Source organism: Podarcis melisellensis (genome assembly GCF_964234715.1).
Source record: "Podarcis melisellensis genome assembly, chromosome: 9".
Lineage (NCBI taxonomy): Eukaryota > Metazoa > Chordata > Lepidosauria > Squamata > Lacertidae > Podarcis > Podarcis melisellensis.
The window spans coordinates 2,789,296-2,803,209 of NC_138541.1; the positions used below are offsets into that span (position 1 = coordinate 2,789,296).

Sequence of the window (13,914 nt, forward strand, 5' to 3'; positions counted from 1 at the left end):
TAACAAGCTCTTCATTATACAAGGAAGTAGACATGAAAAGCTCTCTGGCATCCTGTCCCCACTTCATTTATAGACATGGAATCTCCTATTCCCTGAGAAGCAGGGGAGAGAAGCAGACTGCTTTTCTCCAACTGTAAAGGGGCAGCTGGGGCCTTCTGAATTCTAGCTTAGTGACATGCTTCATGCAAAAGGCTCTAGTTCAATCCACAGGATTTCCCACCAGAAGGATCTCCAGGAGGAAGCCTTAGAAAGACCTCTCTTTTCCAGGGATCCTGGGCAGCTGTTGCCAGTTGGGCTAAACAGCACATGGGGTAAGACAACCAATGTCCTTCGAAAAAGGCAGCTGAATACAAGCGACTTTTCCCCTTTCCCCTTTTGGATACCGTGGTGCCTCCTGGAGTCCTTTATCTTCTCTCAGCCTTAGCCTCTTTCTGCAGATGTTCCTTCCTTCAACGGCTCCAACCACCTTCCACTTTGATGCAGAACATTCCAGAGTTCCCATTCAGCTTCTGCTCTTCCCTGATTGGGACTGGCAGGCAGCCAATCAGCATTCCACATATAGCAGAAGTCCAGGAAAGTATCTAGTTTAGTTATTGCTTACTCCACTTCCATAGTACTCTCGTGCACAAAAATGACTTTCATGAGTATCTTTGGAATTCTACAAATGACAATCATGTTCTGTCCCCTTTAACCCCAGGGCTTAATGACTTCTGGGGAACTTCTTCAGTTAAGTGGATGAGCGCCCCCACCCTTCAAATTGTTGTATTTTTCTTCTTCTGAGACTAAATTTGGAACATGGACTGTTATCTCACAGTTTTCCGCTTAACCCTAGGCATTAAATATTTATTCAGGTCCAGCATAGTTCCACCCACCATGTCAACTTCAGGCAAGCAATTGAAATTTAAAAGTATAATTTAATGGACCAAAATAACTCTTAAGGGCAGGAGAACACTATGGGACAAATCCAGGATTTCAAAGAAATTAAGCAAAGAAGCTGTAATCAGTAAAAGGAGTGAAGAAGAAGAAGAGGAGGAGGAGGAGGAGGAGGAGTTTGGATTTGATATCCCGCCTTTCACTCCCCTTCAGGAGTCTCAAAGCGGCTAATATTCTCCTTTCCCTTCCTCCCCCACAACAAACACTCTGTGAGGTGAGTGGGGCTGAGAGACTTCAAAGAAGTGTGACTGGCCCAAGGTCACCCAGCAGCTGCATGTGGAAGAACAGGGAAGCGAACCTGGTTCACCGGATTACGAGACTACCGCTCTTAACCACTACACCACACTGGCTCTCAAATTGCTTGGCCTATGTTTGGATCTTGTTTATCTTGTTTAGAGATAGGATGCCAGGTGCACTGAGTTGCCTAGCAACAGTACAACACCGAAAGTGAGGCTTGCTGACTTATGCACCCTCACTTTAGAACTGAGTGGGACAGAGGTTTTTCTTAACCAGGAATTCTGGAAGATGACTACTGGAAAGCAGGAGAACTCTGAAGTTCAGCTGGAAGACCGCTGGAGCTGTGGATTCTCTGTTGACCCCACTGGTCGAAGTGTGGTGAAGTACTAGCTGATAGCGGGCCCATGCCTGGCAGGTTATGAGCCAACTGACGTCTAGAAGTCGTAATATAGAACAAGACAATGGAAACTGACACACTCACAGGAAGACCAATTCTCTCAGAGACAAAGAGAAGAGAAAAGCCACTGCTCTGACTGCAGGCAGGGTTGGTCTGGGTGAAGTGGGGTGACTCCTCCCCTAGAGAGGACACGAAGACCCTTCCTGTTGCCAATAGGGGGAGTCAACCCTAAGAAGAGTGTTGTGTTCCCCTCCCCGCCCCCCCATCTGGTAAAATGTTCCCCTCTAGCAGGTATACTAAATCAATCTTCCTCCACTTGGTGCCCTCCAACGCAACCTGTTGGTTAGGGCTGATGGCACCTAGAAGGCACTGGGTTGGGGAAGGATGTATTGAATTAATTATTGCAACAGAACGTGGGCTACGACTGAGTCCTCCTTGCTTTATTTTCCAGGAGTTTCCATTATCTGAGGTTGCAAAATCAGGTCACCTGAGGATGCAGGATTGACAAAGGGCTTTTGAGTGCTGGTGTCAGAGACCTAATCTCTTCCATGCCCTTAATTCCATAATCTGGAAAATTGACCATGGCTTCTATTAAAGGTGGGTTGATTCATTGTCCACGAAGAGTTTTAATTGAACCATCGTTTATCGGGCTTCTTCTTACATATGCTTCTTTTTTGATCAAGACGGGGAAAGTTCTCCCAACATCGCAGTGGTGTTGTACACTTTGCTTTTATTCCACAAGCTCGTTTATTTTGCAGGTCATCTGGCTTGCCGACTACCCAGTAACTGAAAAGAAAAGGAAGCACAAATCAATGAGTCAGTCAAAACCAAATTATCCACATGGGATGTGTACTTTATTTCAGCATTAAGAGATCTCCCTCTCTCAGAACTTCAGATTACAGTGCATTCAATGAAGCTGGACTGACAAAAGAAAAGGCTTCTTCAGACAGCATGAAATTAACTTCAACAGGAGGTGATGATGGCCATGAACTTGGAAGGCTTTAAAGCAGAGGCTCCCAAACCTATGTGGCCTATCACCTCCTTTCAGAAATATATATATACTCAGCACCCGCCCTGGAAACCAACCTTCTTTAACTGAACAAATAAAAGATGCAGTGACAAATTTGCATTCTTTTATGTATCTATATTTCTACCAAGTGCTATTTTTCTAGAAAAAAGATGCCAGAACTCACCATGAACGCCTCCCTCTTTTTCTTCGAATGGCAATTGCACTGTGTACCTGCATCCCTACACTTTAGCAAACATTTAAGAAGCAGTAGAATTCCTCAAACTATCATAGTTTAACAAGGTGAGGTCAAAAAGCATTGCTTGGTCTTCTAAAGAATGATGGGGAGCAGAGCTGAGTGGGAGGCAAAGGGGACACACTGTTGCCACCCTGCACTAATGGATTGGTCATTTTGTTCGGATGCCTGATTATTGTCTTCCAAAGTAACTACTCTATTCTGAACTTAAAAATGGAAAGTGTAAAGCCGGTGGTCAATAAAAGAGGCTTAGAAACTCCCTCAAGGCAAATCTAAAAAAATGTAGTATAAACACCCACAATTGGGAATCACTGGCCCAAGAGCACTCCAGCTGGAGAAGAGCCTTTACCAAAGGTGTCACGGACTTTGAAGACACTCAAACTCAGGACGAAAGGGAGAAATGTGCTAAGAGGCAGGCATGTTTGGCATGCTAGGATATAGTCCCATTCCACCTTAAAAGGAGCAGGCATGACTGGTGTATCACATGCCTGTTTACTTCCAGCTCTTGCTGGGAACTTCCGTTTGTACAGTGGTACCTCAGGTTAAGTACTTACTTTGTTCTGGAGGTCCGTACTTAACCTGAAACTGTTCTTAACCTGAAGCACCATTTTAGCTAATGGGGCCTCCTGCTGCCACTGCGCCGCCGGAGCACGATTTCTGTTCTTATCCTGAAGCAAAGTTCTTAATCTGAAGCACTATTTCTGGGTTAGTGGAGTCTGTAACCTGAAGCGTATGTAACCTGAAGCATATGTAACCTGAAGCATATGTAACCTGAGGTACCACTGTATATAGCTTTTGTATTCTGGCTGTTTTTTTCCTGGACATGGAGGCAAGCGGTCATGTTTTTCCTTTGTTCTGAACTACGTTGAATAAAGCTGTATATATACTCTCTCTCTGTCTGCATCTTTTGTTTTGGAGACACTCTGCTGAAAGGGTGTGCATGAGTCTTGGAACGTCTCTGAGGCTTGTGCCGCTAATTGACTGATGCTGTTCCATGGGAGAAAGGGGATCGTCCGGAGATAACTGGGGGCCTGCCAGATGCCCCCGTCTCCCTGGCAGTATCCCAACATGGCAAACCCTCACTGTGATCAACTCCTGCCCGGAAACCAATGTCCCCCACTGTGGAAGGTTGTGTGTATGTAGAATTGGCCTCTATAGTGACTTACGGATTCACTGTTAAGACAATCTTATTCAGCTACAAGTGATTGCTGAAGAAGAAGAAGAAGAAGAAGAAGAACAACAACAACAACAACAACAACAACGGGGGTGTTTTGAAGGACTACAGTGTCCATGTACATGGTGAGGGTGGAGAGAGACTGTGAGAAGTCATGGGTGAGGGGGCATTTCGCTATTGTGGAGTCCTAGGTGGCTGGTGCCCATAAGTAGTGGCAGAGTGGAAGGCAAGGAGACTAACCATATGTGGAGTCAGCGACTGGAAGAACCACCGCCACCCCACCCCAGACTGGTTGTAGGTATAAGAAGGCTGAGGACAGACTGAGGTTGGTGAGGCACATTCGCCCTGCTGGACCAGCCCCTGCCATGTGGGGCGATTTCTTGTCTCAGTGTAGAAGCCCTTCATTGTTGAGCATGAAACTACTATCAAGCCCCGTCAAACTACGCAGCATTACCATTTCTGATGAAGCTGGACGATATAATATTGCTTCCTTCCTACAAAACTGTCTTTCTGACATGGAACATAAAATGCAATGGAAATAAAATACTGTGCTGGGTTCTAGATGCAGGCAAAGGACAGGAAGAGCTTTCAATAACGAACAAAAAATGAATTCCTAACACAGTTTATACAGTATAATAAACAGAGAAAGTTTGCTTCCAGACTCACCCTCGGAGAAGGGCAGTTTCATCTATCCATTTCCATCTGCCTATATAATATAGCCCAATTCAGAAGTCATGTTGTTCGTTTTTAATTGCATTTTCCAGGAACTCCTGCTAAAAGCACAATCAGAAAGTATTTCCTAGGAATAAGAGGCCAGAATCCCCTCTCAGGTCATCCCCAAACTATGGCCCCATCTGCACTGTGAAGTATCATACCACTTTAAACACTCAATGCTTCCTCCAAAGTTTAAGAGACTTTAGAGAGGCCTCCGAGACACTGCTGCTGCTGCTGCTGCAAATGCCAAAAATGGTTTTAAACACTTAATTTTTTTTAAGCGTTTTTAATTTGTTGCACTTTGATTGGTGTTTTTTTTCTGTTATTCATTCATTCATTCATTCCCCTTTCTCTCTGTTGGGGTGGGACAAATGCTTAGTTGGGGTGGGGATTAGTTTAATTTTAGCATAATTGTTTTTGGCTTTGTTTTTACTTTTACTATCTTGTTAGGCTGTTGTATTGTTTGTATTTTGCTTTTTAAGGGGAAAGGGTCAGGGCTGCCTGGGAGTGGGCCTCAGCCAACAGAATAGCTGGGGCAGGTTCCACAGGGGCAGAAGCACCGGGACATCCGATCTTAGTGATCATGGGCCAGAGGAGGAGTTAAGCTAAGACCAGACCTTGTCATTACTGAGGAGGCAGGCTTAATCGTTGTTTGAGGACTATCTCTGCCTCTGGGTCTGGTCCTGACTGGAAGAATACTGGAATCAGCAAGGGAAACCCACATGACCTGAAGGTACTGCTGTGTAATGCCAGGTCAATGATGAATAAGACCACTGCCATCCACAATCTGATTGTGGATGGAGGACTTGACCTGGCATGTGTGACAGAGACTTGGTTGGATGAAGCAGATGGGCCTGTTCCTGCTGCTGCTTGTCCACCAGGTTTCTCTTACGCACAGTAAACCAGGTCATGTCGGCGGTGGGGGGGGTGTTGCAGTGATTTGCACCAGGCTTCCTATTGGATAGACCCATCTTTCTGAGTGCATGTTCTGGAAGTTGGGCAAGAGAGGCAGTACAGGATTCTTTTTGGTGTACTGACGTCCCTGCTGCACCAAAGATTCCCTGTCTGAGCTGCTTCAGGTCATGGCGGATGTGCTCCTGGAGACACCTAGTTTGGTTGTCCTATTGGATTTTAACATCCATGCCGACACAAACTTACTAGGGGCCGCTTGGGACTTCGTGAAATGCATGGCCTCCATGGGGCTGTCCCTAAATAAGCTTGGCCCAACTCATAGCCGTGGACATGCCTTAGACCTGGTGTTCACCTCTATGGATGATGGTGATCTGACATTAAGTAAAAGTGAAACAAAAGAAGTGCCATGGTCAGATCACTTCCTGGTGCAACTGGACTTCTCCACTACCCTTCCCCTCTGCAGGGAGGTGGGGCTGGTTCGGATGGTCCACCCCTGCCACTTAAAGGATCCAAATGGTTTCCAGAGAGTGGTAGGGGATATTTTATCCCATGCTGATGGCTTTCAGCTGATTCCCTGGTGACCCATTGGAATGCTGAGTTAACCAATTGGAATGCAATTTATGTTTTTCACTTTTCACCATAATCTTTGTTTCTCACAATGCAAGAATTCAATATTTTATTAAACACATAGCCAAAGTAGTACATGACATGTATCTCTATGTACAGTTGGAGGTATTCAAAAAATGTATTCCCTTGGGATACACAGTATGCTGGGAAACACCCCCCCCATTTTCTGTTGCATGAGATTTATCAACTGTTCTTATATGTTATTTCAATGCTGATTTCAAATCTGAAATCAATTTTCGTGTACGTGCTATAGTTATTTTTCAATTTCCAACTTTTGCCGTTAAGTGGGGATAAGTGGGCATTGGCACGTTTATCTACCCTAACCACATGGTAATTATTGTTTTGCAAACTTAATTTTTCTTTATTTTTATAGTTTTGTAACCTAAATATTTGTATTTTTCCGATCAGATCATGACTTCTTCTTTAAGTAGACAAAAATGTGTAAACTGAGGAGATTTCACCCCTCCCATACCCAAGAATCTCCTGACCATCTCCTGAGGTCTCTGCTGACTCTACAGAGAGGAGGAGCAATGTACTGCTCTCTACTTAATTAGTCAAGTGAGTGAGTCTCTCTGTGTGAGAGAGAGAGTCAGTCAGTTTGTCGGAGAGTGAGTGCAAGAGATAGTATTTAGAGATAAGATTGCTGCTAAGAGCAGCTGCAGGCACTCAGAGTAGCATTGATGTATGCTCAGAATATTTAGCTCTGTATATAGTTTGTATTATAGCTGTAGTTATAGAATAAAAGAAGATACTTTACAGAGCTGCTCTCCGAGTGGTTTATACTCTGCAAGACTCTGCAAAACGCTGCTGCGCAACGACTGCATTATTGAGACAGTGAATCCGGTGCTCTCAGCTCCAAGCTGTGAGTCCACAGCACTGTGACCAGTTCCTGTGGGAAAGGAGGCCTCTGGCAGTGCTACCCAGCTCGCCTAGCCCAGTCGGGGCTGTAGTGCATGAGTCCAGTTGGTACACTGGCTCAAGGGCGATGCTGACATCGGTTATGGGCCCAGTCGTCTGATCAGTCGTTGTTCCAGTCATCCCAGTCGTCCCAGTCGCCAGAGGTGTCTGTTGCTGATCGCTGGACGGTGGAACGGAGGCTGCATGCTGGACTGATTTGTGGTGCCTAGAAGCAGAGCTGTGCTGGAGCAGAGTGCTCAAGCTGCCGCTGTTGCTGTTGCTGCTGCTTGAGGTATGTTGCTGACTGCCAAAGAAAGAAGATAGCATCCCTGTTTGCCTGTTAATTACGCTTTGAGTGGGGGAGAGAGTGGCTGAAGAAGTCCAAGGCTTTATCTGTGTTTGCACGAGGGAAGTGTCTTGCTCTAAGTAATAGCAGACATGGCCTGTGCACATTCTGGCCAGATGGCTATGTCCTTTCCCCTCCTCACGCCTGAAAACTATGCAGTTTGGCAAGTTAAGATGAAAGCGCTTTTACAGAGGGAAAAGCTATTTCACACCATAGAAGATGACCCTCCAGATAAAGATGATGATGATTGGGCTGAGTGGCATGCTGCAGATATGAAAGCCCGAGGGACAATTGTTTTGAGTGTTTCAGACCACTTGCTGGTGAACTTAGAGGGTCAAGAGACTGCACAAGCTGTTTGGCATAAGTTGAGAGATATGCATCTGAGACAAAATGCTGGTTCCAGTGTGATTTTCTTCAAGAAGCTGTGCAGGCTGCAGTTTTGCCTAGCCATCTATCTCAGTTAAAGCGTCTCAGACAGGACCTTGTTCAGCGAGACCTGGCTATTTCAGAGGCTGTGTTTGCAATGCTGATGATAAATAGCCTAGATGAGTCTTACGATGGAGTAGCTGCCCAGATTTCTACATTGCCTTCTGACCGGCTAACAGAAGATTATGTGTCTAGCGTGCTCTTGAATGAGTGGGATCGCAGACAGGCTGTTAGAGAAAGCCGGGACAATGTGCTTGAAAATGTGCCTGAGTCTTCAGCAGGTGAAAGTGAAAGTGAAACTGCTGCTGTTAAAGCACTAAAGTTGAAGCGGTGCTTTTCATGTGGAGCACAAGGCCATTTGAGTTTCCAGTGCTGCAAGAAATCTTCAAAGAAGAAGGGAAACTTCAGAGGCAGAGGGGGAGGAGGACGAAATCCCCAAGCACCTGCTACTTCAAAGGTTTTGCTCTCTCGCTGCTGCAGTCAACGTGGGCGGAGTTTCTTCGTGATCGACTCTGGCTGTACCAACCACGTAGCCAAAGATAAGGATCTTTTTGTTCAGCTTCAGAAGCAAGAGAAAGAAATTCATCAAGCAGATGGGACAGTTCTCACGAGTGAGGCTAAGGGAACTGTGTTCTTAAAGAGCCTGAATGCAACAATTAAGAATGTCCTGTATGCGCCTGATATTCAGGATAATTTGTTGAGTGTTTCCCAGCTTGATCATCAGGGTTTTAAGGTGGTGTTTGCTAAATCTCGCTGTGAAATTCGTCGAGATGGCAAGCTCATTCTATATGCAAAATGTGTAAATGGTCTGTATCAATTGCCTTTTGTTTCAGGTACAGGTACTGCAGAAGCAACTGAGAAAGAGTGTTGCAATTTGTCTGTTGATAAGAATGAGAAGATGCATGACCAATGTATTCATTATTACCACCGTGTTTATGGTCATTTGAATTTCCAGGCTGTGGCAAAAATGCCTGATATGGTTCAGGGTATGAAGCTGAAAGAATGTCCCTACCACATGAAATGTGTTTCTTGTGCTCAGAGTAAGGCAAGGCAAGCTCCCAAAGGTACAGAGTCTGGGAGAGAGGCCAAGAAACCATATGAAGTCATTCATGCAGACTTAGTGGGGCCTCTAGCGCTCTCTAGAGGCAATTCAAGGTTTTTCATGGTTTTGATAGACTCCTACTCTAAATATGCATGGGTCTATATGCTGCAGAAAAAGTCTGAAGCCTTTACTAAATTTCGTCAGTTGTGTAAATGGCTCAGAAATGTACATAATGAGAATGTACATTGTCTTTTCACTGACAGGGGTGGAGAGTTTTGTTCAGAAGAGTTTGAGGCTTTTCTTTCTGAACAGGGCATTGAGCATAGGACCGCCACGCCCAGATCGCCCTGGCAGAATGGTTTATGTGAGAGATTGAACCAGACCCTGCAGCAAGGAATCAGAACACTGTTACATGATTCGGGGCTGCCCAATCCTTTTTGGGCCGAAGCTCTTTCGTTTTTCTGTCACGTGTATAACAGGAGGTACCAGTCTAGTGTAAATTGCACCCCATATGAGATGCTTCACGGAAGAAAGCCATGTGTGAAGCACTTTAAAATTTTTGGTTCGGAAGTTTGGGTGCACACCTCGCAGGGTGACAAACTGAGTAAGCGTGGAGAACATGGTATTTTCCTAGGATATGAGAAAGGGTCTTATCGTGTCCTGATCACAGACACGAAAACCATAAGGCTGACCAGGAGCATTGACGACAATCCACAATGGGACAAAGTTGCCGTTTTTCAGTGCCATCCCATTTGTGATGATGGTGCAAATGGGGCAAATAAAGTTAAAAGAGAGGCAAGTTCTGATGTGATTGATAGTTCTGATGCCAATGTAGTTTCAGATGATGGCACAGATTATCAGAGCCCAAAAGCCTCAGGTGAGTCTGACGCTGATTCAGACTTAGCAGCTTCATATACTTTAGCTCCCCATTCTCCCGAAGAGGAGGAAGCACCAGAACAAGAGGATCAGAGAGTTTTGCGCAGATCTGAGAGAACAACCAAGGGGGTACCGCCGAAAAGGTTTTCTGAAGAGTTTGCAAAGGCTGCGGTCACATGCAACTCTGGTGGGGTTTTTAAACCTAGCATGAAGTGTGCTGAGAATAGTGGCACAAAACGCTGCATTTATTTCCTTACCTGACATTTGAAGGATCAGGATTGAAGGAGCAAGCATGTGTTTAAAGTGGTTTGTTCAAATCTGCCTAATTAGAAATGTCAATTTGTATTTGAGAGGAAGAAATGTGTGTGAAGATTTTCCAGAAGCTGCATATTCATTTGTGTGTTCACAATGTGTATTTTGTGTAAACTACAGGTTGAGGTTTATGTTTTAACTCTTTCCTAATAGACACAGAGTGGTTGTAGTAACTGTTTAATGATGTGATAAAGTGTCTTAGATAAGGTGGAAGAGAGATACCTGCAAATATGTTAACCAAGGTTGTAAGCAGAGAACAACTTTTGGAGTGTGTGTGCAAATTGCAGTTATGTTAAAGATTCTTGAATGGTCGGATGAAATGGGGGAGGATGAGGAGATTTCACCCCTCCCATACCCAAGAATCTCCTGACCATCTCCTGAGGTCTCTGCTGACTCTACAGAGAGGAGGAGCAATGTACTGCTCTCTACTTAATTAGTCAAGTGAGTGAGTCTCTCTGTGTGAGAGAGAGAGTCAGTCAGTTTGTCGGAGAGTGAGTGCAAGAGATAGTATTTAGAGATAAGATTGCTGCTAAGAGCAGCTGCAGGCACTCAGAGTAGCATTGATGTATGCTCAGAATATTTAGCTCTGTATATAGTTTGTATTATAGCTGTAGTTATAGAATAAAAGAAGATACTTTACAGAGCTGCTCTCCGAGTGGTTTATACTCTGCAAGACTCTGCAAAACGCTGCTGCGCAACGACTGCATTATTGAGACAGTGAATCCGGTGCTCTCAGCTCCAAGCTGTGAGTCCACAGCACTGTGACCAGTTCCTGTGGGAAAGGAGGTCTCTGGCAGTGCTACCCAGCTCGCCTAGCCCAGTCGGGGCTGTAGTGCATGAGTCCAGTTGGTACACTGGCTCAAGGGCGATGCTGACATAAACAAGCCTGTTTGAGTGTGCACATATCTTCGGATATGTTCTGCTGCTGTGCACCGGGGCTGAAGAGTTACAGAACGTCCTGTGCTGCGCTCCAGAGGGAAGATGCCCAGAGAGGTTTCAAGTGTGGGGGCTTTATAATCGCCCCCCAGTGTTTCCCACAATCCCTCCCCCCCCTGAGATTCCAAAGTGGGTTATCTATCCATCCCACTTCCCACAGAACTCTGGGAATTGTAAGACTGTGAGGGGAATAGGAGGTCTGCTAAAAAGCTCTCAGTATCTTTAACAAACTTCCCAGGATCCTTTGGGGGATGCCATGACTGTCATGCTTTAAATGTATACTGCAGCTATGGCCAATGTATCTTGCCCAGGAAGGCTTAAAACCATCAAATTGCAAAGGATTATTCATGCCATTTCTATATGCAGTGTTCAGCTAGCTTACCTCCTCTTTGTCGTTTTGAATAATAATCAGTTTGGATTTTTTATTCTCACAAAGCCTTTCTGCATCATGCCAGTAAACTAGTCCATCATCAAATAAATAGAGAGCCTCTTTGTATGGCTGCCACTTTTGACGATGATTTGAAGTGAGGTCATCTTTGAACCAAGCCAGAAAGTGGGAAGGTGGGGGCAGAAAAGCAGATTTAGCAGGAGCTGGGCAGAAGGTCTAACAGAACCTGCCCCCCCCCATAAAGTCATTATGAATTACATACTGATATTTCATTACAATCCAGCAAAAGACATGGTAGCTAATACTCTGAAAGGTTCTAATAAAGGACACATTTAGCCAGGTCATTTGTCCTCCTTTTCCTTCCCTGTTCCAATGTTTGCATTCATCAACAGATTGGTAATGCTATGAAGATTGTGTAGCACCCCCAATCTCTGCCGAGCAGTAGCAAGATTCAGGGAGGTTCCAGTTGCTTGCCCAGGGTTGTGTTTCCTTTGAGAAAATTGAGGAATAGTGGAGGTGAGTGTCGTTAAGAAGTATAGTTTATTTGACACATATTTAGACGAGATACTTCAGATGAGATTCTTGCATGTCAGTGCAGCCTCCTCCAGCCACATTGAATTCTACCTCTTTCCCCTTTCTTGTTCCCAGAACACCTTGCTCTAAGCAACTCTCCCCCCCCCCGCCTCGTTTTTAAAGGTGGCATTTTTCTTGTAACCTATGTAATGATTCAGCATAACCTTGGCAAACTCCCCTCCCTGGAAATAGCCTGTCAGAAGTGCTTCACTATAGGGAATTCAGGTATATTCCAGGTGAGAAAAACCACATTGAGAGAGAGCTCAAATTCAATGGGATGCAGCAATCTTCTCAGTGTTTCCCAAACTTGGGTCTCCAGCTGTTTTTGAACTGCAATTCCCATCATCCCTGACCACTGGGCCTGCTAGCTAGGGATGATGGGAGTTGTAGTCCAACAACAGCTGGGGACCCAAGTTTGCGAAACACTCTTCTAACTCCTAAACTTATTCTCTGATACCTCTTTGAATTCTCCCAGTCTTAACAAACAGTGGAACAGTAACAGAAAGGTATCCTATTTCTTTCACAGAGACCTTACTGTGGGTGTCTGCTATAGGAGAGATATAGTAGTTACGGGAGATTTCAGCTACATTGATATCTGCTGGAACTCACCCTGTCAAGAGTGTAAAGGTAAAGGGTAAAGGGACCCCTGACCATTAGGTCCAGTTGTGGCCGACTGGGGTTGCGGCGCTCATCTCGCTTTACTGGCCAAGGGAGCCGGCGTACAGCTTCCGGCTCATGGGGCCAGCATGACTAAGCCACTTCTGGCAAACCAGAGCAGCGCACGGAAACGCCGTTTACCTTCCCGCCGGAGCAGTACTTATTTATCTAATTTGACTTGCTTTCAAACTGCTAGGTTGGCAGGAGCAGGGACCGAGCAATGGGGATTCGAACCACTGACCTGCTGATCGGCAAGTCCTAGGCTCTGTGATTTAACCCACAGTGCCACCCATGTCCGTGTCAAGAGTGTAAGGTCCAACAAATTCCTCATTTGCCTTGCTGACAATGGTTGGCAGGGGAGAGTCACAGTGGTGGGGTGATAATGAGCAAATCCCAATTTGAGGCACAATGACCCGAGGTCTAAGCTTGGAGGGGTCCCTGTTCACCTCATATGGAGGGTGAGGCACTTCAGTCTTCATATCCCAAACTCCCAGAATTCAGCCAACTTCCGCCAACAATTAGGAATCCATTCAAGGAGGAGTTTATCAATTCACACAGCCACAAAAATCCAAAGTCACAAAACTCTAATCCAAATTTCTCCCTCAAGTTGCTTGGTCTTTTTCTCAAAGTGGAATTGATAGATTCTAGAGGATGGTGGGACCTTTATACCTTCAACAGCTGTTCAGATGAGGGGCTTTCAGGACATGGGTTCCCCCTATCCTCTGATTTTTCAACACCACCATTTTAAGAATAACTTACTGATTGCGGACTGGACTTCATTTGCTCTGTCTGCCCATATAAGCAATTCACCTGCTAACTTCTCAGCTTCAGCAAGTATTTCAGAATCTGAAAGGTTAGGATAATTCAGGTCAGTGAGATCTCAAACAGCTATTCAACTTTATAAAAAGGCTGTTTCCCTATAACTTGTGACTGGCCACATTCTAGCATTTAGGGTGGTCTGTAATCTGCTGAGTATTGATCTGACGCCCCCCTCCATAACGCTTTGTATTTTAAAGAAAAATCTCAAGCGGTTTACAGCATATTAAATCAATAAAACAATCTGAAGAAAGTCAAATATAGAGTATACAGTCAAAGCAACATAGCAGAAAACTAAAATATTATCGTAAAGATTTCAAAATAAAACATTACAAAGGAGGTCAACTACAGACTACATATTTAACATAGTAGGGCTGGTGAGTGTGGGC

At 44.9% G+C, this 13,914-nt stretch overlaps 1 protein-coding gene across 9 annotated transcripts in view; it reads right to left on the bottom strand.

Annotated features, from left to right (window-relative positions):
* LOC309377693 (secretory phospholipase A2 receptor-like) overlaps positions 1–13,914 on the bottom strand; it is a 55,315-nt gene that overhangs the window by 18,637 nt on the left and 22,764 nt on the right. For 4 of the 9 annotated variants that reach the window (XM_081925333.1, XM_081925337.1, XM_081925332.1 and 1 more), the window contains 2 exons: positions 13,469–13,555; positions 11,579–11,625 (listed from right to left, as the gene is read on the bottom strand). In XM_081925333.1, coding sequence (XP_081781459.1) covers positions 11,579–11,625; positions 13,469–13,555 — 134 coding nt within the window. Of the gene's footprint in view, positions 1–1,992; positions 2,354–4,669; positions 4,777–11,473; positions 11,626–13,468; positions 13,556–13,914 lie in introns of those variants that run through there. The other 5 variants (XM_081925334.1, XM_081925336.1, XR_014171623.1 and 2 more) reach the window with 4 other exon arrangements.